Source organism: Nestor notabilis, unplaced genomic scaffold (assembly GCF_000696875.1).
Source record: "Nestor notabilis isolate BGI_N333 unplaced genomic scaffold, ASM69687v1 scaffold153, whole genome shotgun sequence".
In the NCBI taxonomy this organism is placed as follows: Eukaryota; Metazoa; Chordata; class Aves; order Psittaciformes; family Psittacidae; genus Nestor; species Nestor notabilis.
The window spans coordinates 1-26,952 of NW_009921307.1; the positions used below are offsets into that span (position 1 = coordinate 1).

The 26,952-nt window shown below is 44.4% G+C and overlaps 1 protein-coding gene across 1 annotated transcript in view; it reads left to right on the forward strand.

The window, feature by feature from the left end:
• Window positions 1-42: 42 nt before the first annotated feature.
• The window catches only part of LOC104403049 (myb-binding protein 1A-like protein), a gene marked incomplete at its 5' end in the record, with an annotated part of 43,254 nt that continues 16,344 nt past the window's right edge, over window positions 43-26,952 (forward strand). Inside the window, 6 exons of the mRNA XM_010011081.1 lie at window positions 43-207; window positions 1,340-1,497; window positions 2,319-2,453; window positions 3,712-3,820; window positions 6,130-6,261; window positions 7,814-7,882. Of these exons, the coding sequence (XP_010009383.1) occupies window positions 43-207; window positions 1,340-1,497; window positions 2,319-2,453; window positions 3,712-3,820; window positions 6,130-6,261; window positions 7,814-7,882 (768 nt within the window). The remainder of the gene's footprint in view (window positions 208-1,339; window positions 1,498-2,318; window positions 2,454-3,711; window positions 3,821-6,129; window positions 6,262-7,813; window positions 7,883-26,952) is intronic.

Here is a 26,952-nt window from a genome sequence, read left to right on the forward strand (position 1 = left end):
TACTTGAGGTAACAAGTTGTTTTTGCGTTCTAAAACAAAAAGGCAGCAGATGAGAGTGATGAAGAGCTGGATGATGAGGCTATGATGGCTCTTGACAAGAACATCTCAGCCCTTTTTGCAGAGCAGCAGAAACGCGTCCAGGCAAAGAAGGATGAGAAGGACAGGATTCGGAAGGAGAAGATCCTACGGAGGGATTTCAAGATCAAGGTGGGAGATACGTGTTTGGTCTGAAGACCTCTGGCTTACTAGCACATTAGTGGAAGCCTACTGCATGCCGTGAGCTACTTAACACTGAAAAGCTTGGGCATTCATGTATGTGATAAGCTTCTAGAGGTTGGGACTGGATTGTTCTGGCTTTGTACAGCATGTGGCACAGCGGTATTGTGGTCAGTTACTGAGGCCTCATAGGCCTGCTTGAAAACAAAAAACGACTGTGCTTTCAGAAAGTGAACTGTGGTTTCCATTTGTTGATTTGAAATGCTTCAATTTATTAGATCCTTTCCCATGTCTACCCAAAGGTAGGTGCCTGTGCCTTAGTGTGACATGCATAAAATCCCTCTGGTAGTTTTGCAGTGTAAGCTTATTTTTGCTTGTTATGATAGTAAAATCAGGAGGATTATGATTAATACCCCTGTTTATTGCTGTAATACTGACTTCAGGCCACCTGGTGTCAGCATGGACTCTCAGTATATTTGGGCATCTAGGGACAGTTGCAACCACTCATGTATAGAAATGTGGTGTCAGATGGGCTAAGGCCGAACAGGGTAGTGAGCCACTGGCTTTACTACATTTTCATTCTGATGCTTTGCTAGAAGAGCTTGATCTTATGCTAATACACTGTTTGGAACTCAAGTGGGGCACCACTCATATATAGAAATGTGGTGTCAAATGGGCTAAGGCCGAACAGCCACTGGCTTTACTACGTTTTCATTCTGATGCTTTGCTAGAAGAGCTTGATCTTATGCTAATACACTGTTTGGAACTCAAGTGGGGCTTGCAGGGGTGAGAGCTATCAGTCAGTGGTGCTAATAGAGATCTATGACGAGTTATAGTGACTGCAGGTCTGGCCAGGTGGCAGTGATTAGCATAACTGCTGTTTCTAAATGGTGTCACTGTACAAAATAAGGCTGAAGTCAACAGACTGCCTTTAATCTTCACTTCCATATTTTTAATTTTCAGTTTCTCATGCCCTAACAGTACAAATGAAAGCAGAAGGTGTACAAGTAGCAGTTGCAAATAGTTTTCTTCATCCCCCTCCTGTCTGAAGGAGCTGCTCTGGGTAGATCTGTCGTATTTCCTGTCTGCATTAGTTCTCATGTCAGTCAGTGTGTATTTACAGGTGCTGGATCTGATAGAAGCATTCCTGACTAAGCAGTCAGAGAACCCCTTGGTGTTTGACATCATCGAGCCCCTGCTTCGGGTGATTGAACAGTGCATGAGCACAGACTCTGACAAGCAGGAGGCTGACTTCCTCAAGAAAACAGCCAATATCTTCAGGTAAGTGTCCTCAGTTCTCTGCATAACAGGCAATAGCTTTTGATAGACACCAGTGGTGTTGGTTAAATCCCAGAAATTGGTCTTTCTAAGACTGAAGACAATTACTGTACTTACAGATTGTGTAGAACCACACATGCACACAATGCTTAGTCATAACCTGCAGGAAATAAAGTAGGATTTGGGTTTTCTAGTCTAAGGGACTTTAAGTGTCAAACCTGTTTGCAGGTGGAAACCTTAAGAGCAAATACTGGTATTGCAGGTATTGTGCTATGTCACTGAACATCTCTACAGCTCTCTGACCTTCAAGTCGGACCATGCAACACCTCCCTAGGGTTACAGAGTTGCTGCTGTGGCTGGAATGAAACTCCCAACAAGTTTCAGGCAGAGTACACATTCTCTTTTCATGGTCAGAAGTGAGGCATGATACAAGATAGACAAAGACATAATGACTGGTGTGTGTCAGGATGCATCTTCTGTACACCACTCCCTGACATCCCCAGTGCTGCTCTACAGCATTTTCAGTGCTGCTCTCTGCCTTCTGAGAAGCAGTTCTGCAGTAACAGGGTTTGAGGAAGCCAGTTGCCTTTGTGGAGCTCTGGAGGAGAGTTGACTGTGATGCCTAAATAAGTGCTGGAAGGCAAAGAGCGGTAAGTCTCCTCACCCTTCTTGCCACAGCAGTGACTGCCTGTTTTGCTGCCCACAGCTAGCACCATTTCTGTTAATGTGTCACCCTGAGCCCAGTGATAAAGCTTCATAGCCATCTGTTCCCCAGAGCTCTTTCTGTAGGTGATGTCTTTGGGTTTGTTTTTACTGCTTTTCAGGAACTCCCTGTGCCGAATGAAGCAGTACTGCAAGAGAGTGGATGCCCTGCAAGAGGATTTGCATGCTTTTGTGGAGAGGCTTGTGAAGAAAGCCTCCAAGCACACTGACTCTTCAGTTGCTCTCTATTATTTCAGGTGACTGTCTAATCAGTGCTGTGGGTTGGCTGTAAGCAGGCATGGTATTACATGTTAAAGCAGTTCAGAGAAACAAGAGACTTGAAGTCTAGGTGCCAGCATCTGTGTCTTACATGAGGACTAGTCAATCATCCTGGCAGCCTGAAGCATTTTCAAACAGACGTCCATTGTTTTGGTGGTCATCTTCTGTGGGCTGTGTGATACAAAAGTGGTCTGGTACAGCTTTGCTAATAGTGATGGGAAGTGCTTCCTTGAGGCTTCATCGGGGAGCAATTGTGTGTGTGTGGATGAGAGCAATTTATAGTCCATCTGCAGTGATCGTTCTGTAAATACAGTGCTTTACTGTCACAGTGATAGCACAATGAGGACAATAATGATTATGATTCCTGTACGTACCAGTACTCACTCCTTTGCTGATGAACACAGGTGAACTAGGGTGAGCCGTGTGTGTGTGTTAGGAAACATGAGTTGTGCTGCTTCCTGGTGTAAATGGGAGTGCCGTTTACCGGTAGGCTTTCGTGTGACTTGCAGGCAGTTTCAGGGCTTTTGTACTCCATCTGGGATTTCTCAACACAACTGAGTATGCAGTGGGTACCATGTTGCATGGTCCACCCAGTGTCATTGGGCAGTGTTGGCTCTGCAGCACACTGGGCTTGTGGCTGTGCAGGAACCATGGTACTTCCAGGTATTGCAGAGCTGGCTGTGTGTGCTGCACAGCTCCCTGACAGCTTCCTGGCAGTGGTAGCCCTGAGTGGAGCTGTGCCCAGTTAATACAACCTTTCTCAAAAGCAGCAGGCTGGCTGCATACTCTCTCGGTTGATATGTCAGAGTTCTCCAGGCACACAGCAACCAGGGCTGAGAGGGCTGCACTGCAGCCCTGGCTGAGCTGTGCAGGCTTGGGAAGGCAGAAATCTTCAAGCACTACTAGTCAAAAACATGAGTTTGAAGAACCCAGCCTGATAGTGGAGGTGTCTGACTGTGGTGACAAATAATGAAATGATGCAGCCTCCTAAGATTTGCTTGTCTTTAGGTCTGGCAAGAGTAGGTTAGATTGAGAGAAGGGGCCCTCTCGGGCAATTTAATCCTCCTAGGTACAGGATAAACTGCCTGCATCATAGAATCATAGAATAGTTAGGGTTGGAAAGGACCATAAGATAATCTAGTTCCAACCCTTCTGCCATGGGCTTCTGCCCTCGGGTGGCTTTGCACAGTGACATTGTGACACTGGTAACTGCTGTTCTTCCCTTTTCTTTTTTAGTGCCTCTTTATACCTGCTCAAAGTGTTGAAAGGAAACACGTCTGATAAGTCGTCAACTCCTACCCCTCTGCCAGAGAAACAAAACAACAGCATCCCACAGGCTTCTCAGGTCAGACTGCAGCTGCTCTTGGGACAGGGGGGTTTACCAGTAAAGTTGCATTATCCCATTTCACTGAGTGGACTTTGCTTGTTCAGTCTCCTGTTTTGTGGCCTGCAGATACCTGTCTCCATGATTTGTTTTTCATGAAGCTGTTAAATTTCCCCATCCCTTTCTAGCCTATCGCCTCCTGTCTTTCAGTGCTTGCTTGCCATACGCAGCAGGGGCTGCTGCTGTGCAGTGGCTAACTGGAGAAGCCTGTTGTATATTTAATCTGCTCTCCTGGCTGATTTGCTATTTTCGTATTAACCTCTTGGCAGTCACTCTGAGTTCTTTTCTGGAAGGGTGCTGAGGAGCCGGGAGGCACAGGACAGTGGTGGATCAGGGGGAGCTACTTCTCTGAGGTTTGGGCTGAGTTATCTCAGAGTGAAGAAAGTGTGGAGCAGGCCTCATTTCAGTGATGATTGTTTGCAGGGACACTTTTCATCTGGTTGTGCTATGCATGTCTATTACTTGTGGAGGTTTACTGTGGGTCCTCCTTCGCCTACTCTGTCTGTTGAATTCCACAGGTGTCTGAATGTGGTGACCCTGTGTATTGGGAAGCTTAGTCCAGTCGCCTCCACTAGAAACTTAGCAAGTAGTGCTTCACCAGCCAGCCTCATACTTGCCTCTGAACCTCTCAAATTGCATTCAGGAAGTAGTGCCGTAATCCTGTTGACATTTTGGGGATGAGGGGGGAAATAAACAGGGCCACCTCATGTCGAGGGAGGGCCTGGAAATCACGAACACAGAGCTATTATTAGCAGCTGGAAAGATACTCGGTGTTTCTAAGGCTTAGTGAGACACTGAGTGTTAATCCAAGCAGCTTTTGTTCTAGGCTGGGCCTTTCTGGAAAGAAAAACAAAGTGGGAGATCTGTGGGGATTATAAACAACATACTTGACGTGGAAGTGAGGGTGAGACATGCTTCACAGCATCCTTGTGCAGCTTCCAGGGAAGGCTATTGCTCCTGTGGGAATAGACCTGTGGTCTTGAGTCAAGGGCACAGCCAGCAGCTGAAGGCAGTTGCTGGTTTGAGGGAAGTGACGTGGTTCAGTTTGTGTGATGCTGCTGGTGCTGACTTGGTGTTCAGGCTGGGAAGGTTTTGCAGTGGGGAACCAGAGACAAAAGTCTCATGTGTTTCCAGTGAGTAGTGCTTTGTGAGCATAATCTGGAGCTTTTCAGTAGCAGGAAAGTGGAACTAGAGCAGACCCTATCATGGAGTGGCCAAATCTACGGAAAAGCATGTTACTATAGAAGAAGTTTTTTACAATAAACATGGGAGGAGAAATCATTTTTCTTCCCCTGCAGATGTGTGTGTGAAAGAAGTGCGACGTACAGACACTTGGCTGGGAAACTGAGGACAGATACTTCAAGATCCATCTCCCCTGTCCACTCTAGCCTGTGTTCAGCTGCAGTAGCCCTGAATTTGTGGGAATTTGACCTGAGAATGGGACACAACCCTAACATGGCTTTAACTTGCTATGGAGCCATGGAAAAATTGCTTGGGCAGAGGTTAGCAAAAGGTCCATCCTCTATTGTGAAGATCACAGCTTTGACCTCCCAAAATGCAGTGCTTCCCTGGCAAGAGGAGAACAGTCAGGAATGTTGGGATGCGATGCTGCACGTTTCCCTCTCCATTCACCCCTGTGTTGGTAGTTTACATCCATAGCGTCTGTGCAGGTCTCAGCTGGTTGCTGCGTGTCTGGTTCCTTGTTCCCCACCAGAGGGCGATACTGGAGCACCTGCAGAGTTCTGGGGTTGCTGAATCCCTCATCAGAGCTAGGGCTTGTCTGCTGGGTACGCAGGAAACCTGGACATAGCTGCTAACTGTATGTAGACCTATATACCTACATACACTAACATCTGAAGATTCTGATAACCCTCCAGTTGGCAATGCCATGTGCACAGCACAGCTGCTGCAGGATGGGCTTTGAGTGCTCTGTGAACCTCATGTGTTAGAGTTGCCCAGCACAAACTTAGAAGTACACCCCTCACACTACATACAGTGTTTGTAGTCTTACTTCTTACTGAAGCTGTCCTGCCCTTCACTAACGCGGTCAAATGGCCATCAGTACTTGGGTGAACATGTTTGGGGTCCATTTTGTTGTGTCTTTATGGTTCTAAATGTTGTATCCTATAGGACTGTATCATGTTAGCTACCCAAGAATATCTGGTTGTTGGAAAAACCTTTGTGCACTGGTAGAAATGAATTTTTTCATTGCTAGTGATTCATCCTTGTATTTCACTTGAAACGTTTCTTGTTCTGCTTTTTCCTTATAGCTTTTGAGCACAGGTTGTTTGGATATGGAGAGGGTGACTGCAGTTTATCAGCAAGCACTGACACAATTCCTGAGTAAACGGAACAGTGCCCTTACAAGCTCCATGTTCCATGATCTCTTCACACGCTTCCCGGTGAGTGTTGCTGACTGTGTGGTGCATTGTCTGCTGGCTCCCAAGTCCAGTTGTAACTCAGGGGGAAGTAGGGAGAGAAACTTGCCCATTTTATTGTGGGCTTTTAAAACTGCTGTAAGGTTTCCTAGATCTGCCCCTGCTCAGACTGTTAATACTGTATGTTTTGATAACAACACTGCAGAAGGCCAGGATCTCACGTATGGTTTGGGCTGGGATACTGCATGGAGAATGTAGATGAACAGAAGTCTGCTCTTTAAATATAGCCTAAGAAGCTTTGATTTTTTTCACCAGTATTCAAGATAATGGGATGAGCAAGGTTTGCACAAGGCTGGACACGCTATTGCCGATCCAAGCCAGGATGCTGTTGGCCTTCTTGGCCACCTGGGCACAAGCTGGCTCATCTTCAGCTGGCTGTTGACCACCCTCCCCAGGTCCTTTCCTGCCAGGCAGCTTTCCAGCCTCTCTTCTCCAAGCCTTTGGTGGTCCATTAGGTAGTTGTGACCCAAGTGCAGGACCTGGCACTGAGCCTTGTTGAACCTCCAGCCTGTCCAGATCCCTCTGTTGATTCCAAGCAGATAAATACCTAGTGTCATCTGCAAATTTACTGAGGGTGCACTTGATCCCCTCATCCACGTCATTGCATCTCTTTTATAAAACAAAGGTAACAATATACACAAATCTTGGCCTATTTAAAGCTAGGCTTTGCTCGCTTGCTAGAGCTCTCTGTTCTTCTAGTAGGCTTTTGTTCCACCTCCCACCCCCCAAACCGTTTCAGGTTAATAACCATCTGCACAAGGTATCAGTGAACTGTGCAGCAAGCTGCTGTCTCTGCCTTGTCAGAGCCAGACCTTCCAGTGCCTGCTAGATGGTATTAGTGGTATTCCAGTAGGGTATTTACAATACAGATGCTTTCTCATTTCTTGTGCCCCTGAATTTGGGAGTATTTTGCCTGTAAGCATAGAAACTGGTGGATTAGGCCAGAATAGAGTTTCATCAAGCTTTGCTGACAATTACTACTCTAGAAAGGTTGGTTTGATCAAGACTTGTAGCAGAGCACAACTTTAAGGTAACCTGGAGGTCTCCAGGGAGGCCTTCCTCCTGACAGAGTTGCTTCTGGCCCTATTAACAAGTGTGTTCAGATCTTTCCCGAGGCTCTGATGTTCTCCAGTCTAACTCAGCATATTCTCCTTTGTCCCTCTGGGCAAAGTCTGAGGGACTGTTCGTCTGTGCAGAGTGAGCTGCCTGCATAAAGTATCAGGAAAATGCAGTATTAAATCCAGAATCGGGCAGAACACAGGAGGTGAAATCTTTGCCTGATATTTTTAAGCTCATAGTTCTGCTGCTGATTGTGTTGTGTTCAAGATTTCACTCAGGGCTGGTGTGAGGAAAGCTGTTAATTTTCAAATAAGCTGTTGCTGACCTCTGGGCACTTTTCTTTCTTGTGGCATTTCCTTCTTACTCAAGAAGTTGTGTAAAATATAGACTGTTTTGCTTGAAAACCAAACCTGTCTGCCAGCAAACCACTAATAAGAGATTGGGTCTTTCGTTACAGATCATGTGTAAGCCATTAGTAGATACTCTTGTCAAGTCTATCACAGCGGGAGCCAGGCAACATCAGCAGGTAAGAAGGAACGCAAACAAACAAAGCTGTATTAAACAGTCAATTGGAGAAGTCAATCACAGCAGCTCAGGTGATGCTTAATATGCTTAATGCTGCCTTTAGGGCTGCCCAATTTTGAGAAGTGGGCTTCCTGGGGGGAGAGCTTTTGCAAATACTGTCTTGCTGCTTCAGGTGTGTGGCTGAAGTTGTGGAAGTAGCTTATAGATTTGCAGTCGCAGGGGTTCTTTGGTAGCATCTCCTTTGAAACCTGCCTGCAGCTTTCAGGGTTGAGGCCTGATTGATAGCAGGGTTGCCTTCAGTCACTTATTCCTTTATTGCTTTCTTATGGATAAGAAGTTCCCCTGTATTAATGTAGTGCGTCATGCTCCTTGCCTCCTAATGCTAACTCAGGGTTAGCTTCTGGAGTCTGTTCTGCTCTTTGCCAGCTGTCCTGCACTTTTTAGGGCATGTGCTTCTGTGTCTAGTTTAAAACCACCTGTACTATAGATCTGATTTGTGACAGTTGAGTGCATGTGCCTGACTAACACAGAATTAGTGGAGCCTTATCAATAAAACATTGCAGGGTGAGTGCACAGCTCACTGTTACATGAGCAGAGAATGAGGCCTGTCTGGGTTTTCAGTGCAGTGGGGGGGCCTTCCACGTAGTTAATAACCAAAAGCCCTCTGGGCCAGTAGCACTGTGGCTCAGACTTTCCCACCCCCCAGCTGTAACATGCATCTGTCCCCTGCAGAAATGCATCCAAGGTTGACCTTTCAGTTTCATAAATAGCTGATTTATTGTTTCGAATCATTGGAGAGAATGTGAAGGGTTAGGTGTGTGTTTACAGTAAGGCTGCTTTATACTGTCAGTGTGAATTGCATTTCAGGGTCGTTCACCCAACAAGAATGGCTCTGATTTAAAGAAAAGAGTGAATTAAGCTATTTGTAAGTTCAGTGGATAGAAATAAGGATGTGTTACAGAAATAACAAACAAATTAATTGTAAGGCACATACTTGAACCTATCCTCAAGAGACCAGAACAGCATCCCAAGCAGGCAGCTTCATTCTGTGGCTATCTTTGCATCTCCACAGGGAATAGCGTTGTCCTTCTTTCAGGGTTTCCACAGTTATCTCCTCAAGCTTTGTTTCCATAGCGTGTTTATCTGTGGGTGGGAGGAGTAGGGGGAGGGATGTGCAGTGCACTGTGTGGGAGACTGGGTAGAGAACATGGATATACTGCTGTTTAAACAAAGGCAGCATGGGAGAGTAAGCTGTGTAAAGCCTGTTGAGTTTGGATTTGCAGCTTTGTGTTTTTTTGCACACTGCTTTCTTCTCAGGAATTCTGTCTTTATCTCATCAAATACCCAATTTTCCAGGTTTGCAGTTAAATATTCCCACTGGTTCTCAATGCACATGTGCTTCGGTGATATCTTAGAGGGTGGGGCAAATTTGGTGGGTGTATGTGTATGTGGGTGGCAAAGTGATGTTTTGTATAAAGCATATAACTCCTCTATTATAAGTTATAAAGGATAACTTCTCTGGAGTCTCTACAGCTTCTGGCAGCCTCTGGGGGAGTGAGGTGGAGAGGCTCGGCCACCGAAAGGGTTGTCCTAACTCAGACTCCTAAAGACACCAAAGGTCTGATACCTTCCATTTGGCCAGCCCCAGTAGTTAAGAGGCAAGTGGGGTAGTCTCCCATTTTCAGCTCTGGATAGTGGCTTCTAATTGTTAAACTAGCTTAATCCCAGAGACATGAGGCTTAATTCCCCTTCTAACATGCCTGTTATTAATGCTGATTGTTCTGGCTGTGCCTCCTGTGTTGGTATGACCAGCTAATCCTGCTGTGATTTTGACTTCTTGGTTCTGCTGATCCCTTTGGCAGGGAGTTCCCAGGGCCATGCTCTGCATGGGGAGGTGGAGGCTCACAGCTCTGGCCATGTGTCTTGTGTTGGCCTAGGAATGAGCTTGGGGCTCTGGCCCACCAGGGCTGGTGGCCACTATCACAGCTGGCCTGGGGGTCGCCCTTTCCATGGGGGCAGGAGGAGCAGATTCGCCTTCAGGTCAGGCTTTTAGGCAGTTTTGAACTAAAGGAAAAGTGGTTCATGAGGAGGATGTAAGAGGGGAGGATGTTCCTTCCTTACCTGAATACCTGGGTGTTTGTGACAGCAGCTTGGAGGGGTCTGTTCCAACTGTCCTCTTGGCCACCTGGTCCCTGCTCGTACTGCCTTGCGTGTCCTGCTCTTGCATGTCCTGCTCTTGCATGTCCTGCTCTTGCATGTCCTGCTCTTGCTGGGGCCTCTAGTGTAAAGTCAAACTTGATCGCTAAGTGATTGCCCTGGACTAGCCTGCTTGAGGTGATTTGTTTCCCTGTGTGCTCTGTAAGCCACAGAGTGTAGAGCAAGACCTGGACCTGCCTGGGCTCTTGTCAGGAAGCAGCAAACCTGAAGCGTGTGTGAAATGTTGTTCCTGTGCCTTCTGTTGTGAGCTGCTGCAAGTCTACTGAACTTAATTTCTGGGCAGTTGCAACTGAGAGAGGATCCTCAAGGAAATGCAGGAGCTGTTCAAATGCTGCTCATCTGGCACTGGCTTGGGGAGGAGCAGTATGGCCTCTCCAACCCCAGCCCTTTGTCCTGACCCTGGGGACCTCACTGTCTGTCTGGTGCCCAAGTGTCTGTGCAGTTATGTCACAAAATGGGCATGAGGATGATTTGGCTGAAAACTTATCCTCCCCTTGCACACATACTTCTTTCCTCACCTTTCCCCCTTTTGCTGTGCTAAAATAATGAACTTTGATCAATTCACTGGTGGTGTTCATGGCACAGGGACAGTGAGTTCAGGGGCAGGAGTGGCTGGGTGAAAGCTCAGATTTGTTTCACCATATAGCAGCATGCATTTAACATGAAATTATGGCTCCTGTAAAGTGAATACGAGAATGCTGGAAAGCAGTTTGTCTGTGTGGAGTGTTGGCTGTGGCTGATGACTTGGGCAACTGGGTCTTGCAAATGCTGCAGCCTTTCTGTGCATCCTGTCTCAGTTACCTCTAAAACCCAGAGATCATCTAACCCTCATCAGCAGTGCTGTGTCTGTAAAGACAAAGGTGTGTGTAGTCATGGAACGGGTGTTACATGCCTTTCTGGGAGGTGCATTTCTTTGGCCTTTGTGATTGCTGTAGAGAGAGGTCTTCTGAAGGTACCCAAAGGCAGGTGTAACAGAGGGTGCCTCGATTCAACGCTTAGTAGAAAAGAAGGAAGCTTTAGTACAAAAACTTTAGGTAGTGTGACAGACATCAAGTCAGCCCTTTTCCTCTGACGCTATTTCTGCATGCCTAAGGCAGTGGTAAGTTTTTTTTTCACCTCCACGTTGAAGCCATCTGTGAGATAAAATGAACAGCACGTTGTGGGGTGAGAGTTCTTAAGGTAGTTTTAAACCTGGCTGACAGTGGTTGGGTTGGTAGAAGTAAGCTCAACCTGTATAACAAGTTTTAAACTGGAAAGGTGAATTTGCAATGGTCCTATTGAGACTGAACTTGAAACTGAAGCTTGTACATGGGGCTAAGTTCTGTTCCTGTGATGTTAACTCGTGGAGTGTGGATGCCTGCAGGAAACAGTAATGCAGCAGTTTCCCTGGAAAAGGAAAGAGCTAGAGAGGTTGGTGTCGTTTGTGAGAGAGGGAACAAAGGGCAAGGGATGTTTGACCAAGGAAGGGGGGTTGTCATCCCACCCTGAATTCACTTAGTGCCTGTTTCAACCTATACATCAGAAAGATGCAAGATGAAGATCTGTGTGACAATGGATCTGCAAAATCACCTTGTTTCAGGCAGCTCATGCATCTGAGCTGGACTTTTCCCCATTTGTGAGACCACACTGGCTGCAGGATGCTGAGAGTCATCTGCTGCCTGCTCAAATGCACTGTGACTCTGGCAGCAGGTACTTTGGATGCTCAGTGTTACCTGTTGGCTGGCCTATTTTTCACTCTCTACGTTGAAGTGTGGAGCTAAAGATGACTGCTGTCCCAGTGGTGCCTCTGTGTGCAAGTCAAAATGCTTCAGGCTTGGAAAGAATGAAAACACTGATGTTTGGATGTCTTTCATTTATTGAACTGAGAAGTCTGGTGGGTTTTGCTGTGGTGTTTGTTTTGTTTTTTCTTTTTGTTACTACAGTAGCAGTTGGGATCTATTTCCTAAACTCTTGTTGCTCCTTGCTTTTCCATGTGTCTAAGTTAAACCAACGTATAACTTAAAGCTGCGCTGTGTTCTCAGAATATGGCCTTCCTCATGCCTGTGATGTGTTCTTGCACTGTTGTCCACTGTAAAAATGAATAGTAACTATATGAAATAACTAGATTGTAAGCAGCCACTGTGAAGCTTCTCAAGAGGACTTTTAGTGTGTGAGAAGCGTTACAAGTTAAAGTAAAAAAAGAAAGTGGTAAAGAATGAATTTTTGGAGCTTTTGTTACACCTTTGAGCTGATCCAGTGCCGATGAATTGTGTTAAGCTTCTGGCACAGATGATCTCGTTGGCAGTGCAGAGCCTTGCAGTTAGCCAAGCAGAATTGTGTGTGGTGCTAATGGGGCGGGGGGAGGCTTGTGCTGTTTCATTGAATAAGGATGTTGCTGTCAGTGTGATGTCTTTCACAAGCACTAAACATATTCTCTCATATTCTGTTTAGAGAAAAAAATGGTGTTTGAGCTTGTTCTTGCTTCCTCCTTTCTTAATGCAGTTTGATCTTACTACTGCAGGTGTTTTCTAGGATACTTTGACCTTCAAATTACTTCCTTGTGCCTTGTTTCAGTGGGTGCAGTGTTGCTTTTTCCATATGCCGAATAAGGCTTGGGTTTTTGGCTTGTGCTGATGGAGTGTAAACCACAGATCAAGGTGTGTTTAATTTAATGATTGTTGCATGACTCAGCTACATACCAGAACCCTCCTGAGCCTCAGGTGAGGAATGTCTTCCTGCTTTATTTTTAGCAGCATCAGTATGATGAGCATAGCTACAGTAACATCTAGTTCTGTGATTGTGCAGTCTTGGGCTGTGCCTCCGACGCTGTTACAGCACAAACCCCTTGGTGGTGCATTGTTAATTGTGGTGAGGTTCTTACTGCATTTCCAGCCCTTCTTTTGTGTTTTCATAGATGCTGGGTCTGCCAGAGGACTGGATGAGTCTGTGAACTAATGCTTCTACCCTAAAAACTTACTCTGCTAGTTTGAGGATCAGATGAAGAAGGAGAATGTGTGGTTGGTTGCACTGCAGTACCCAGGCTTACTGCTTCTGCAGGCATGTCCATATTCTAAGTCGCAGCTCTGGACTGGAAACAGGCTGGAGCATGGCTTCTCTGGAAGCCTGGACTGGAACAACCAGGCTTTTCCCTGAGAAATCCTGCTCCTTGAGCAGCAGTACTGAAAATAGCTTGGAAAGGAAGACTAGTAAATGAAACATCCACTGCTACCAGAAGTGAAGTGTTGTCCCCATCTCACTTGTGTTGGCAGACAGACCACTTCTAGTCTGTATCTTTTTCCTAGGGTTTCCACAAATGATTTGATACCTGTCCCTTGTTCTTCTCCTTAGGGAAATGCACTAGGAGTGTACGTTTCAATGCAATTGCTAAGAGCCTTTGCAATTATTTTTGCACTGTGGTCAGTTTGAATACATTCCTGTCTTATCTACATGCAAAACTGCATTGATTGAGGATGTCACAGTAGCTGGGAGCATAATGATGCTACATTTGTCCATCAAGTGAGTTTATCTTTCGTGATTTGGCTAGAACTCTGCAAAGCTGATGTAAGTACAGAGCTGTCATGAAACTCATAAAAGTCATTTTACTTAGAGTGGAGATGAGAATGGGCACTGAGACAGAGTTCAAAATGTCATCTTATGTCACGTAGATTCATTAATATTTCAAAATGTGTTTTTATAAAGCAGTCTGTGACAAGGAACCCTTTAAAATCTATCTAATAGAGAGTGTATTTTAGGTAAGTTGCTAATTAATCTTGGTGCTTTGGCAGTCTCCCCAAGGGGATCAAACATATATAGACATAATTTTACAGAACTGAAGCAATTCTGTGCCAGAGCTGCCATCACCAGAAGAGTAAGATTTCATCCCAAAGTCCTGCCAAAGAGGTCTTGTCTGGTTGACAGTTATCTTTCTGAACTGTTTATGTTCTGTGTAAATATCTAAGTTAAAAAGTAATTAAAGTTTAATACAGCAATAACAGTAAAAGCACTGCAGTGTGTCAGAAGGCAGCACCCCTCTGCGTGTACATTGGGCAGTTCCTCGTGCTGGGGTAGATGAATGGATCACAGCATTAATGCACCATGCCTTGCCTACATTCTCACAGATAGTTTCCAGCAGGTGGTATAGGAATATTGTTATGGAATAGTTTGCATAAGCTGTTACTAATAATGAAGCAAAATAAACCTCCCCAGGTAAGTATCAGCACCAGTTCAGTTCTTCCCTCTTTGCATCAGCAATGAGACCTGGGCTGCTGGTGCTACCTAGGCAATAGGCTGTGTCTGAAAGGTACCATTCCTTCAAAGCAGCCTCCATCCCCTTGGCAGAGGTAGGACACACTGCACCTGTGTCGCCCATAGAGGTGTCACTAGGAGGAAGGCTTGTCCCAGGGTCTGGTTGGGACGGGCAGACCTTCAGAGGGTGTTACCCACAGGCACTGACAGCTTCTTGAGCAGTATGGTGTTACAGTGGCTCTTACCTTTGGGCTTTGTCCTTTTTGTCTTTCTGTTCATTATGTATCTTCTCTTCAATGGAGAGAATCCATTTGCAGCTGGAAAATGTAGGTCAAACTGACATACTTTGGCTCCAGTCAGTGTCCTGCTCCTGTTTCTGGTTTTTTTTTGTGTGTGTAGGGAGATGGTCAAGGAGACTCCGTGTTTTGCAAGGTAAAGCTGAACTATGGGTGGGCTCTTGGGACATTTTTGAGCTATCTCATTGTAAACCATCAAAGCCCTGTGACATGAACTAGCTCTAGATATATAAACTGTCCCCCTGAAGTAGAAGAGGAAGCAGTTGAATGCTTAAGTGCTTTGCTGGGTCAGGGCCAGAGTGCTCTACATTTTTGTGTAGAGATTTTTAATTCGTAGACCTTGAGGATGGCTGTGAATGTGGATTATTGCATCCCAACCTTCCATTTCTGAATGTGTCTCTTGCATTGGGATAGCTCAAAGAAATTCTCTTCATTTGGAGAGCTGGAGGACATTGACAGCATCTATAAATAGTCTCTGATGTTCTTTGGAATGGTGTCTGATGCCATAGCAAAACATTGTGCTCTCTGATGAACTGCTTTATAAGCCACGTTTCTCTCTCCCTTTCCTCTCACTGTTGACAGTTGAAAAAGATCAGTTTGAATTTTTCAGATCCTCCTGACTGCATTTAAGCTGAGTGCTTGAAATCCCATGGCATGAGTTTTCGCTTGTATTTGCATTGAGAACTTTGTGTGCTGATGATGTGTTTCAGTTGAACAAGGGACCCCTGTCACTGAGTCTCTTGGGTCTCTTTGGAGCATCGTGCATGTTGTTTGCTGTTTATGTTTGTTTTTCCCATCATATCAGGGATTTTTGTTGTATTTCATGGTGCCTTTTAATGGCCCCTCTGTCTTTTGCAGGAAGTGTTTGGTAGATAGATGCCTGCATTGCCCACATACAAATCCATAATGATAGCAGGCATTAACTGACTGGCACACAGAAACTGCCCTGTTAACAGTCCCAGTCCTTATATTCCACCATACTCAGTGCAGCACAAACAGAACATGAAGCTTCTGTTTGCCTCTTTATTCTGATTCTGAAATACAGACTGTATTTATTCTGCTCGCTACTGATTGTGTTGATGATCATGTAGCAAATCCTCAGTAATGGAGGCAACATTCTAGTGTGTTGCTGGGAAGAAAGAAGAAAATGAAAAGGTCATCTACATTTTAGTTGTTTCTGCAGACACAGCTGCTGGCCGGAACTGTGCAAGGATGGGGCTGATCAGTAGCATTAACAGCCCTGTGTGTCAGATGGACTTACTGAGTTAGATATATACCATATTGCAGTGATTTTACAAGACTAAGTAATTTCCTAGCCTGCTAAATTAAACTTGCCATCTGACACATTGGGAGTTGATAGTTTTTAAACAGAGCGAACCACCCAAGTGTGTTCTGCTCAGCCTGACAAACAGCGTCTCCAACAATTTGATGAGTGGATATTTGGGGAGAGCAAAGGGGAAAAGTTTGCTTGGAGGCAAGGTCATTGCCATGTATTTAGTAACAGCAAAACAAAAACAGGAGGGGAAGAAATGTCTGTGGTTGTGATGAAATTGGTGACTGTCTCAGTCATATGGGCTCAATTTATATTCATTCTACAAAATAGTACAAAAACATCAGGGTAGAATTCTGGTTTGTTGAAGTTCTGGGTAATGATTTCTGCTGTCTTTACAGTGGGGTATTGGATCTTGGTGTGGAAATACTAGCAAGTGTGTTGGAAGGTGTTTTGTTGGCAAGTGAAGAAAGCTTAGGGCTTCTGCAGCCTAAAATTAAATGCCAACCTGGGCTTATTCACTAGCAAGTATGTTCTTAAGAGTTTGTGTAGAAAGATGGATGGCTCATCCCTGGCAGTGTTCAAGGCCAGGTTGGACGGGGCTTGGAGCAACCTGCTCTAGTGGAAGGTGTTCCTGCGTATGGCAGGGGGTTAGAACTGGATGAGCTTTAAGGTTCCTTCCAACCCAAACCATCCTGTGATTCCATGATTCTGTGAAAGGGGTAGGTACCTTTTTGTTGTTTGGGTATGAGGGAGGTATGGAGTTTGGATGCTTCTTGTTTCTGCTTTTCCTTGGCATGTATTAAAAATGCCACTCTGAAGAAGTTATAGTGCAAGGACGGGGTTTGGATTTTTCTACAGGATTCCTCAGCAACCTTTTAGCAGAGCAGGGTCTCAAGCCCTGTCCCTCTCCCATGGGCGATGTGCAGCCTGTCATGTCATGGTGCTTCTCTTGGTGCATTCTGCAAAATGACAAGGTCTGTTGGTGGATGGAGAAATCTACAAAGTTCAACCCAGTACAATTTAATTCTTTGTAATTTTTACTTTTTGCTTAGCAATACTCTTTATTTCAATGTTCCAAACTAACAATTCTACTAACATGTGAGTACTTCTTTATGCTTTTGAAAACTAAACTTCAAGAGTTGATGCTGGAGCGAATTGCAATTCTAATTTCTTATTTTCTGCTGATAAATGTTCTCAAAAGATGAAAACCTTTGTTCTTGCAACATCAAGACTGGTCTAGTGAACTGGGGACAGCATATAAAAGGCACGTAGTGCCTAGGCAACGCAGGGTGTTTTTCAAATGCATACTGCTCTTAAATCTCTTGAATTATTAAATTTGACTTCAGCCAAGTCTCTTTAAATAGCCTGCATTATGTGGTAGCTGCCTTCTGAACAGCCTAAAGAAAATCCTATTGGATGTCTCTCCTGAATTCAGGAAAACTGGCTTTGTTGGTCAGAGACATCTGGCTTGGAAAGTGTTGGGAGGAGTAGCCAGGTAAGGGAACTGAAGAGGACAGCTTTGGTTTTGGTCTTACCAGCCTGTGCGAGCAGCTTGAGGTGTCAGTGGAGCTTCTTCACGTTTGGTAGTACAATGCGTATGTGTATAAAATAAAAATTGACAAAAGGAAAGCTTTGGAGAATACATAGAGACATATATTCCCCAAATATATATATATATTTATTTTTTCCTCCCAAGAGGAAAGCCAGAGTCAAGAGAGAGGATGATTTTACAAGAGGTTTCTTGGTATTTGCTAATGCTTCTTTGAGCCTCGGCTACTAGGACATTGGGTGAGAATCTTTCCTTTGATTTCTTAACAAAAGAGCATTTCTTGCTGTGGTGTTCAAGAGTGAGGAGCTTATAAAAGCAAAGTGGAAATGCGCCAAGATAAACAGGAAAAAAGGAAAAATCAGGAAAAGCTCCAAAATACTAAGAAACCATATTGCCTTAGATTATTACACACCACAGCCCCCCCCTCCTCCCGATTGTGACTTTATTCTTAATTTGGGAGAGAAGTTATTTGGGAGTGGAGGGGGAAATGGGCATATTTCCTCATTGTTATTATTTTTTAATGCAGGAAGGGAATGGCTTGGATGCATTGCGCAGTCTATTGCTGTTCATTTCTTCTCTGGTCTCAGTATGCCCTATGGTACCAGTATTCCCCACCAATGTTTCAATCCTGTAATTAGGCATTATGGAAAGAGCAAGAAAACACCAGTGCTCTTGGGCACTGTGTTCGGCTCCTGATTTACTTTGTGTTCTCATGGCTCATTTAATTATGGCATCTTATTATTTTCAAGCATTTAGGATAATAAGATATTGACTTTTCTTTTTTTTTGGAGGGAAACATTAAGACTGATTGGCCCTTCTGATTTGGTAAGTGGTTACCCTTGGGAGAAATAAATCTCTGGTCATCAAAGCAGCAGACCAATATATGGATTGTTCTGTATAGATTGCTGTGTCCTGAGGGTCTGCTTTTTGGCCTCTGGTGAAAGGAGGACAAGGTAAATGTCTTTCCCAGCCCTGAATGCCACTAGCTGCATCTTCGTTGTTATGCAAATGAAATATTCAGAGCAAATCTGTAATACCATCAGCCAGGCCTGGCTCAGGAGTCCAGTGTGTTATTTTATATATTCACTGTTTTGACTGTCCAGATGTCCTGCAGAGCCTTCATCTGGGGCAGAAAGCCTGCCAGTGAAGCCCTGTATTTAATGTGCAGATACCCTTTACAGTGTCAAATCTTCTCCTTGTGTGTACTGACTCATTTCTACTGCCTTTACAATCTAGCAACATCTCATTTCTGTCATTAGTTCTTGTTAGATTGTGGTGACTGTAGGAGGGAGCTTTGATTCTTATTTTCTTTTTAATTATTATCTAATGAGTTGTTCCCCCCCCTTTCCCAGCTGCCATCAGAACAGTGCTGAAGGAAGCAGCTCTATGTGTGCCCACTTTTATTGGGCACAAATGTCCTGTTGCAGTGAGCAAGCTCTCATAAATGGGCTCCTCTCTTTAGGCAAGTGCAAGATGAGGCTTTTGCTCTGACAGGAACAGCCTCCAGAAGACTGTTTGCAAAGGAGTGGAAAGAAATCCACTTCTCAGCAGCAATGGAGAGAACATGACTTGCAGAGACCCTGATTAAATAAATCAACTAGTGATGTTTTAGGGCATGAAGCAACCTGCACGTAAGTGAGTGCTGTATATATGCCCTGCTCTGAAGGCAGGCTGCTCCACTGTCTCGACTGCTAGTCCTGGGTTTGCTGCTGGTTCAAGTGCTGTTAAAAAAACCATACTGGTGTGACTTTGTCAGTGAAGGCAATGACTATTTTACCTGTAGGGCTAGGGCCGACATAACTTGTGTAGGTGCAGCTGCATTTCTATGGCCTGTAGCTCATTCTGCATTTTCAGCCAGATTGAGCAGTGGTGGTGGTGGTTTACGTGTCTTGCAACAGCAGTTTTCATGTAGTGGAGGAGGAGGATGTGCCGGTGCAGCTAATGTGATAAAACCTTCTGTAGTATAGGCAAGTGCTCAGAGCAGCAGAATGAAGTTAACAGCCCATCTGATTGATGCAACAGCTGCTGTTCAGAGCCTTGGGAATAGTAGTAGAATTGTATAGCTTTCTTAACTTCTCATTGCTGCTGCTTAAATCAGGACATCCAAGCCACAGGTGAAGGGGTTTATGCAGGATAATAAAACTAAAGAGGAGAGAGGAGTCAGCAGGAGGGGTACAAAGATGGAGATTTCTTCATGATCACTTTTGTCTCAATTGCTGTCTTCCAGGGAGCTTTGTTCTTTCTCAGTAACTGAGATAGTAAAACCTCAAACCCAACAGCAGAGCTCACAAATTGGGGCCAAGATCTGAGTGTAGCACCACATCCTGTGCATTTGGTTTTTCTCTACTTGCAGGTGTTTTATCAAGAGATTTCCACCATCCCTGGCTCATTGTGTTGAGCCTCTCCCATGGAGCTGAAAGACCCTATTCCCCTGCTACCTACCTAGCAGGTGATTGCTTTCCTGTTTTTCTATTGCTGAGATAGTGACTGGGAAGTTGTCCTGCACTAGTAATTCCAACAGCTTAAGAGGACACACAAGCCCTTGTGTTTGCAAACTACTGTTTAGCTTGTTTAGAAATTAACTAGAGGCAGAGATGTTGGTTGTTTCAGAGGTTTAGAAATAAAAGTTAACATAAAACCCTCACAAACCCAACAGAGTTTATTGAGAATCTTTTTGTATTCAAGAAGGCCTAAACAGATCATTTACATGATGCTGATCAAATGAGCAAAATGTGTTTTGCGTGTGACAAGTCGTTTCAGTGTACTAATATGCAAGCTGTTGGGAGTTGTTTAAAGGTTCCTGGATGGAAAGAATCTTGCCACATCTGTGGAAATCTGCTTTTTTACTAGGAAGGAAGAACAGATACCATCTACTTCGCATGAAAATGGGTTGCAGTGCAGGGTGCCTTATTGTAAAACACAGTTCCAAGAGCTTGATGACCTAGGATGGTTGGTGGGAGTTACACAGAGTAAGATTGCTTTTTCCACTTAAGGTTGTAAAATGTGATTTAGGTGTCACTTAAATGCTTTACATGTTGTAATTAACCAGCCTTGCAAAATTTTTTCTCATCCATTTGTTGCAGGAGTTTAATTTAAGCTGTAAAATATCATTGGGTTTGATCACTTTTTGGCAAGGAGAGTTTTGTTCCTGGACTCATAAATCTCCTATTTGGTGGGGTTCTTTTTGGCAAGGCCAGACTAAGGAAGAGCTGGGAGGAAACTCCTTTCTAGCCCAGAGCATGGTGGTTGGTGCACAGGGAAGGGTGGGAGCAGGGGGTACTGGTTGGTGGATGGGGGGTTCTGGTCAGTGGTTACTTCTACTACATTATTGTGCTGTGTTTGTTTCTGGAGGCAGGAGGGCAGATCTGCAGACTTGGAAACTGGTGTCTGGTAGGACAACTTCTGTGCTGGCCACCTCGTACCCTGCTCATGTTCTGCCTCCTTCAGACAACAGTATTGGACCTTGTCAAGGCTGGCCAAGGAAATGTCTTGAAAGAGCTGATCCCTGGCCATGTTCAAGGCCAGCTTGGACAGGGCTTGGAACAACCTGGTCTAGTGGAAGGTGTCCCTGCCCATGGCAGGGGGTTGGAACTGATTGAGCCTTAAGGTTCCTTCCAGCACAAACTATTCTATGATTAGTCTGAAGATGCTGGATTGTAGCAGGAAATATTGAATTCAGCTCCTGAGCCAGATGATCACACAGAAGAGATGTTCATGGTCCTTCCTTGGCCAGCATGAGCTGTCTCTGACTTTGCTTGCAGGTATCAGGAGTCCATCTAGCGAAGGACCATACAGCTTTCTGCTGAGAGCTGACTGCACAGCCTGGGCACTGTGCTGCCTTGGAGCATTTGCAGCACATTCTTAAACCAAAAAATAGTTATGGAGATGCTCAGGTGTCCTGTCATGGGCAGTTCTTGTCATGAGAGTCTTACTTCTCGCAGAGACACTAGCACTTTCTGCTCTGAAACCTTTTAGACAGCTGCTAAGTGAGACTCTTGGCTCCACTGCTTGTGTGCAGCTTGTTTTAACAGTGCAGAGGAAGTTAAAAATTAATTTTTGCTCTCAAAAATAGTTTTCTTCAGCCACAGCCGGGGCTTTGCCTTATCCTCCCTTGCCCTTGAGTCTGAAATATATATATATAGAACGTGCATGTGCCATGTGTGAAATACTGCAGTTACAGCTTGTGGATGAAAGAAGATTGATTTGGCAAATGTTTCTTAATCACCCCTGGGTTTCACTCTTTTTATTTTAAAGCCTCTAAATAAGTTTTATCATAGAATTTGTATGTTTTAAGTAAAGAATTGGCATTCGATGCTTGTTCAGCGAGTTAAGGATCTTGAAGAGTATTTTTTTGTTTATCCTTAACTTTGGAAAGAATCCTCTTTTTCCATCTTGTCACCTCCCCCAGAGAATTTGCAGCTTGGTCCTGTCGAGGTTAACAGGCTGTGTGAAACTCCAGAGATTTAAGTTTGTCACAAGTTTAAGTCCTCTGTGAAATATTGTCGTGACAGTTTTCAGCCAAGAAGTCTTGTCCATGGTGTTGGAGTGCTCAGTCTTTTCTAATTCTGATTATAATGTGTCAAGGAAGGGTAGGAAACTTGCAAGTACATATATATATGCACATGAAACTGCCATTGCTACTGAGCCTTTTGTTGATTTTGCTGTATGGAGATTGGAGTGCCATTACTGTCAGTCTTACTCACTTTTCCGTCTCCTAATTTGCCCATTTGAATTAGCTTTCAGGCTGCTCTGAACTTGGCCTCTGCCTGCCGAACTGTTATTGAACAAACTTGTAGTTTACATGCTCAGAAATGCTCAAATGTATGAAACAAGTTGATAGAGAAATGTAAAGTGAGCCCTGAAACTCAAGACTGCTCTGTTGGAGCCTTTATCTCCATCCCACATACAATGTAAACGTGAAAATAAAATAGTTTAACGGGGGCTAGATTGGCACTTGACTCATGGCTTTGCATGCTGCTTGTTCTCTCTTCACAAAAGCTTTGACAGTAATTGGAAGAGATTTTTGCTGCGGTGCTCTGGATATCCTGCACTGTAGTATGAAATGACAGGTTATTCTCCTATAACCAACAGTCCTATAAGCTGCAGCTTGTTGCGGGGTTGGGCTTGGGGGGAGGTTGTTTGCTTTGTTAAAGATATGTAACGAATTGCAGATAGGTGAGGAATTGATTTCATTGTTTGAGTATTCAAATTCAAAGAAAGCTTTTTTAGATTTTCCCATATTCTTGGCATACGTTCTTTTACCCTAGCTTTCCTGGTGGTATTTGTCACAAATGCAGTCTTGTGATTCATGTGATTCAGTCTCAAAGGGCTTGGTAGGTGAGAATTTCTAGAAGTGCAATTATTTTGTGCCATATCGCTATGGTTGTAGAATAATCTTAATGCTGAGGATTACATGCTGAGAGCTGCTGGTTTATAACATGTGTTGGCACTGAATCAGATGTGCTGGCAGGTCAGGTTATGCTGTAGCTTTGCTGCTGTAGTGTGCGTGGCAGAAGAGAGCCATCATTGCTCTGAAATACCAGTAGCCTGTGTGGTGTGATACCGCCTGTATATTTTTATCTCCTGGACTTGTAAGAGAAGTGAAATGATGATAACACTAAAGCTCCTGGTGCTTCTTCAGTTCTGAAGATATATTTGAGCTGTAAAAACTTGCAGTTTTTCCAGGTAACGTTTCCTATATATTAATTTATATAAAGGGAAAAAGAAGCTCTTGCCATGCTGGTGATATGCTTCATGTTGATAAAACTCTGCCCACAATGCGTAGATGATGGGCATACCAATCAAGGTGGGTATAATCCATCTTGATTGGATCTTAGGCAGAAGTTCTTCCCTGTGATGGTGGTAAGGCGCTGGCATGGGTTGCCCAGAGAAACTGTGGCTGCCCCATCCTTGGCAGTGTTCAGGGCCAGGCTGGACGAGACTTGGAGCAACCTGGGCTAGTGGAAGGTGTCCCTGGAACTGGATGAGCTTTAAGGTCCTTTCCAACCCAGACCATTCCATGATTCTATGATTGAAAGACTCTTCATCTATTCCCCACCATCCAGCTCACCTGGATGGTGACTGGGTATTGTTGCTTTTCTGACCTACATGGCTACTACGCCTGTGCTAGATACTTGCCTTCAAGAAGAGAACAGAGGCTGTATTGATAGAGGTTAATCCATTGCTTGCCATTTTTAATAGTCAGACTGCATGTCTTGTCCTTAGCTGTGAAGGGTAAAGGTAGGTTGTATAACCCAGCAATGCTGCCGGCTTGCACTCCTTCTTAGCATCTAAATGAGGTAGGTGAGCACATCTGGGAATTACCAGCACATCTTGGTTACTGCAGTGAGCACGTTTACTAGTTCAGAAAGAAATCTTGAGTTACTGACCTACATGGCTACTATGCCTGTGCTAGAAACTTGCTTTCTAAAGAAAATTTGAGTTTATACTGCATGGCATTCTGTGTAATTGTTGTAGATAAGAAAGAAACGGAGCTGGCAGAAAACCACAGGGTCAGTGCTGCAGTTAGTTATTGTTTGTTCTCTTCTGCCACATGGGCTGATAACGAGCGTCTCTGCCTTGTTTAGTCATATGCTTGATAGATTCATGTGGGAGTGTGTGTATCTGCTATCCTTGCTTGAATAGACTTCACTTATTTGTGGTTTTTTTTTTACTATTTTATGGTCTTTCTTTTTAGAAAGAGACATTAAGGAGGAAAGGTTAGGCAACTGAGGGGCTCCTAGGGCACAGGATGTGCGGCAGAATTCTCCACCCTTAATAAAAAGCTCTAATGTGGCTGTGAACTGCTTGTAACTATTCTCACACATTCTCATTTCAGAGATTGTGCATATGGTGGGGATGACAACTTTCTCTTCTGAACTTCACTGGAGTTTGGTAGCTGGGACTCTTGGGTCTTCTGCTGTTTCTGTCCATTTGTGAAGTGTTGTTAATACTTGGCTCTGTCGCAGGACTGTCATGAACACAGCAGGCTTGATTTGGCACTGAGAAAATGCAGAGAATCCTCTATGGTATTCTTGGAAACAGTATTGTTCTGGCAGCCTCCAAAATAGCCAAGTGCTTGTAAGACATTCCAAAATACCAGTGATGCTGGGGAGGGCAGGAGGGAGGGCAGCAGAACTGGAGAGTTGTGGAGCAAGTACTTTCCAAAGTTCAAATTGCTGCTGGCCTGTGTTGTGATGGCAAAACATGCAGCTGGTCCCTGTATCATGTATAGAAGACTCATCATGAACATGTTGTTGGTAAATGATGGACAGTAAGAAATTATGGGGGTTGACAGTGTTCTGATGCAGAAGGTTTGAACTAGCTGGGGTGGCCTGGCTCCTCCTAAGGTGTTCTGTGTGTGGCCTGGGACTTCAAAAGTCTTGGTAAAGAAGTAGGAATTGGTTGTTGGTGTAAGGTCAGGGCCTCCTGTAGTGAACAGGTCCCAACTGCTTCTGAGGAAGCTGTAAGAAACTAGACAGGGATCAGACGTGCAGTGTGTGCATTGGAAAGTTTCTTTTTACTACTGTTTCTCTTTCCTACTGCTCAGCAGGGAGAAGGCTTCTGTCTTCAAGCACAAGCCTGTAAAATGCTGCTTTTATTGTTTATTTTCAATGTGTGTGAATGGCAACATCTTGCATACTTGTGTTCATGTAGTCCTCTTGCACACAGGTATTTTCTTGCCTATATGTGCACACACTAAACCCTCTCCTCTGTTTCGCAGAAAGGAAAATAGGGAGATTTTGTGACCTTTTTATTTCTAAAGGATCTTTTTGGATTGCTAACATTGTCACAGAAGCAGTACTGGAGGGTCATGGTGTGTGAAGTGGCTAACAATGGGAAGAGCCTCATTCCAGGAGATGGCTGGAAAAATCTTCTAGCAGCCTCATTTTTTCTGAGGCTGTTTTCATAAAAAACATGGAGTGAATGTCTGGTTTCCCAAAAACCAGCTAGTGTGATGTGCCAGGAGGGAAAACTAAGATGGCTGGTGATAAAATGTGGTGCGAGGGGGAGGTGAACATTAACTTCCAAATGCGTGGACGCTCACACTTCTGTCGTGTCTGCTTTCAGCTGCATTGTGTCTGTGTATTTGAGAAGATAAACCAAGGAAAATTAATTGGGAAGAGAGAGCTCTTTCTTTGTGGCCTCAAGGAAATAGTTCCTAGAGATTTGACTCACTTTGGGTCTTCTGTTACTTTTGCAAAATTCTCATATTCTTACATCAGGTCATGAAGTTTGTGTTACCTGGTGAAGCTGCTGGAGGTCATGAAAGTGATTCCTCTTTGAGTGTTTAAAATCCTTTATGTGAATCCTGCAGGGGACTAATCTATGAGGAGCTGTTTCCTGCCTTTCCAGCCAGTGGTCTGATGTTTCTCAGCCCTCACACATGAACTTGCGTCTGAAAAGCCATTGCTGAGGCAAGGTGATGTGGCAGCTCTGTGGTCCAGGTTGCTAGATTGGTTATCAAGTAAATGTACTCAGAGAAAACAATCTTCTGATGACATCCAGGATCCTTCTTCGCATGCTGAGAGATGCTGTGAGCAAGGTGTGATGGTTGCACCTCTTTCTAGAGAAGAGACCTGATGCCTGTCTTGTTTTGCCGAGGTGGCATGACATCAGCTGGAGGAGTGGGAAATGCTGTTTCTCACTGGGTTTACCCTTGGACTGGGATTGAAGAACTGGGTTTTGCTATTGATTCTGCCCCTGATTTTTCTGGCTGACCCCACTGATGTCAGTTCCTCTCCCTGTAGATTAACTTCTGCTATTTAACTGTGCAGTTTGCTCTGGATAAATAGGTTATACCTGAGGTACATGTTAATAACTAGCTCTAGGAATAGAAGATTTGTTGACTCTGGGATGAACATGATAACCTTAAAATACAGCATAGCATGGTACAGACACTGAGGAGCTTGTAATTATTTGTGTCACGTTTGCTCTCTGACTGAGATGTTCTTAAGCCAAATTTTATTTCAACCAGCAAGTAAATCTTTTGTTTTCCTTCTTTGAAATGAGAAAAGTTGTTCATGCTTAGTATTACATTGTCATTGGGTTAAAAAGCAATCGGGAAACACAGGATTGTGTTGAGTACAGCAACATCAGTGTTTTAATTATGTGAAACTCAAACCATATTTTCTTGTATCTAATATACAAGCTGGAGGCACGAAAGCTATGAGTGTGACACTATTACTAAAGAGTGATAGCACCAGCCAGGGCTCTCAGATGACTGGTGTTTTGACTTTCTCATTCATGACATGCAGAAGGGAATGTTCAGTGGGGGGTTTATCTTTTCTTTTAAAACCATTTTCAAGCCTAGTGCTTACTGAGGACTAGGTTCCATTCGGGGTGTGTTCTCTCAGTCCAGCATTTGAGTCTCGGGTCTCCAGAGCTCTTATTCCTTTGGGTGGCTTTAATTTCTTTCCAGTTCTTTTCCCCACTGACACGTAGTGCTCCCATCGCTGCTGACTGGTACAGTTCCTGAGCAGGCCCTTATTGATGTTGCTTCTGGTCCTGTT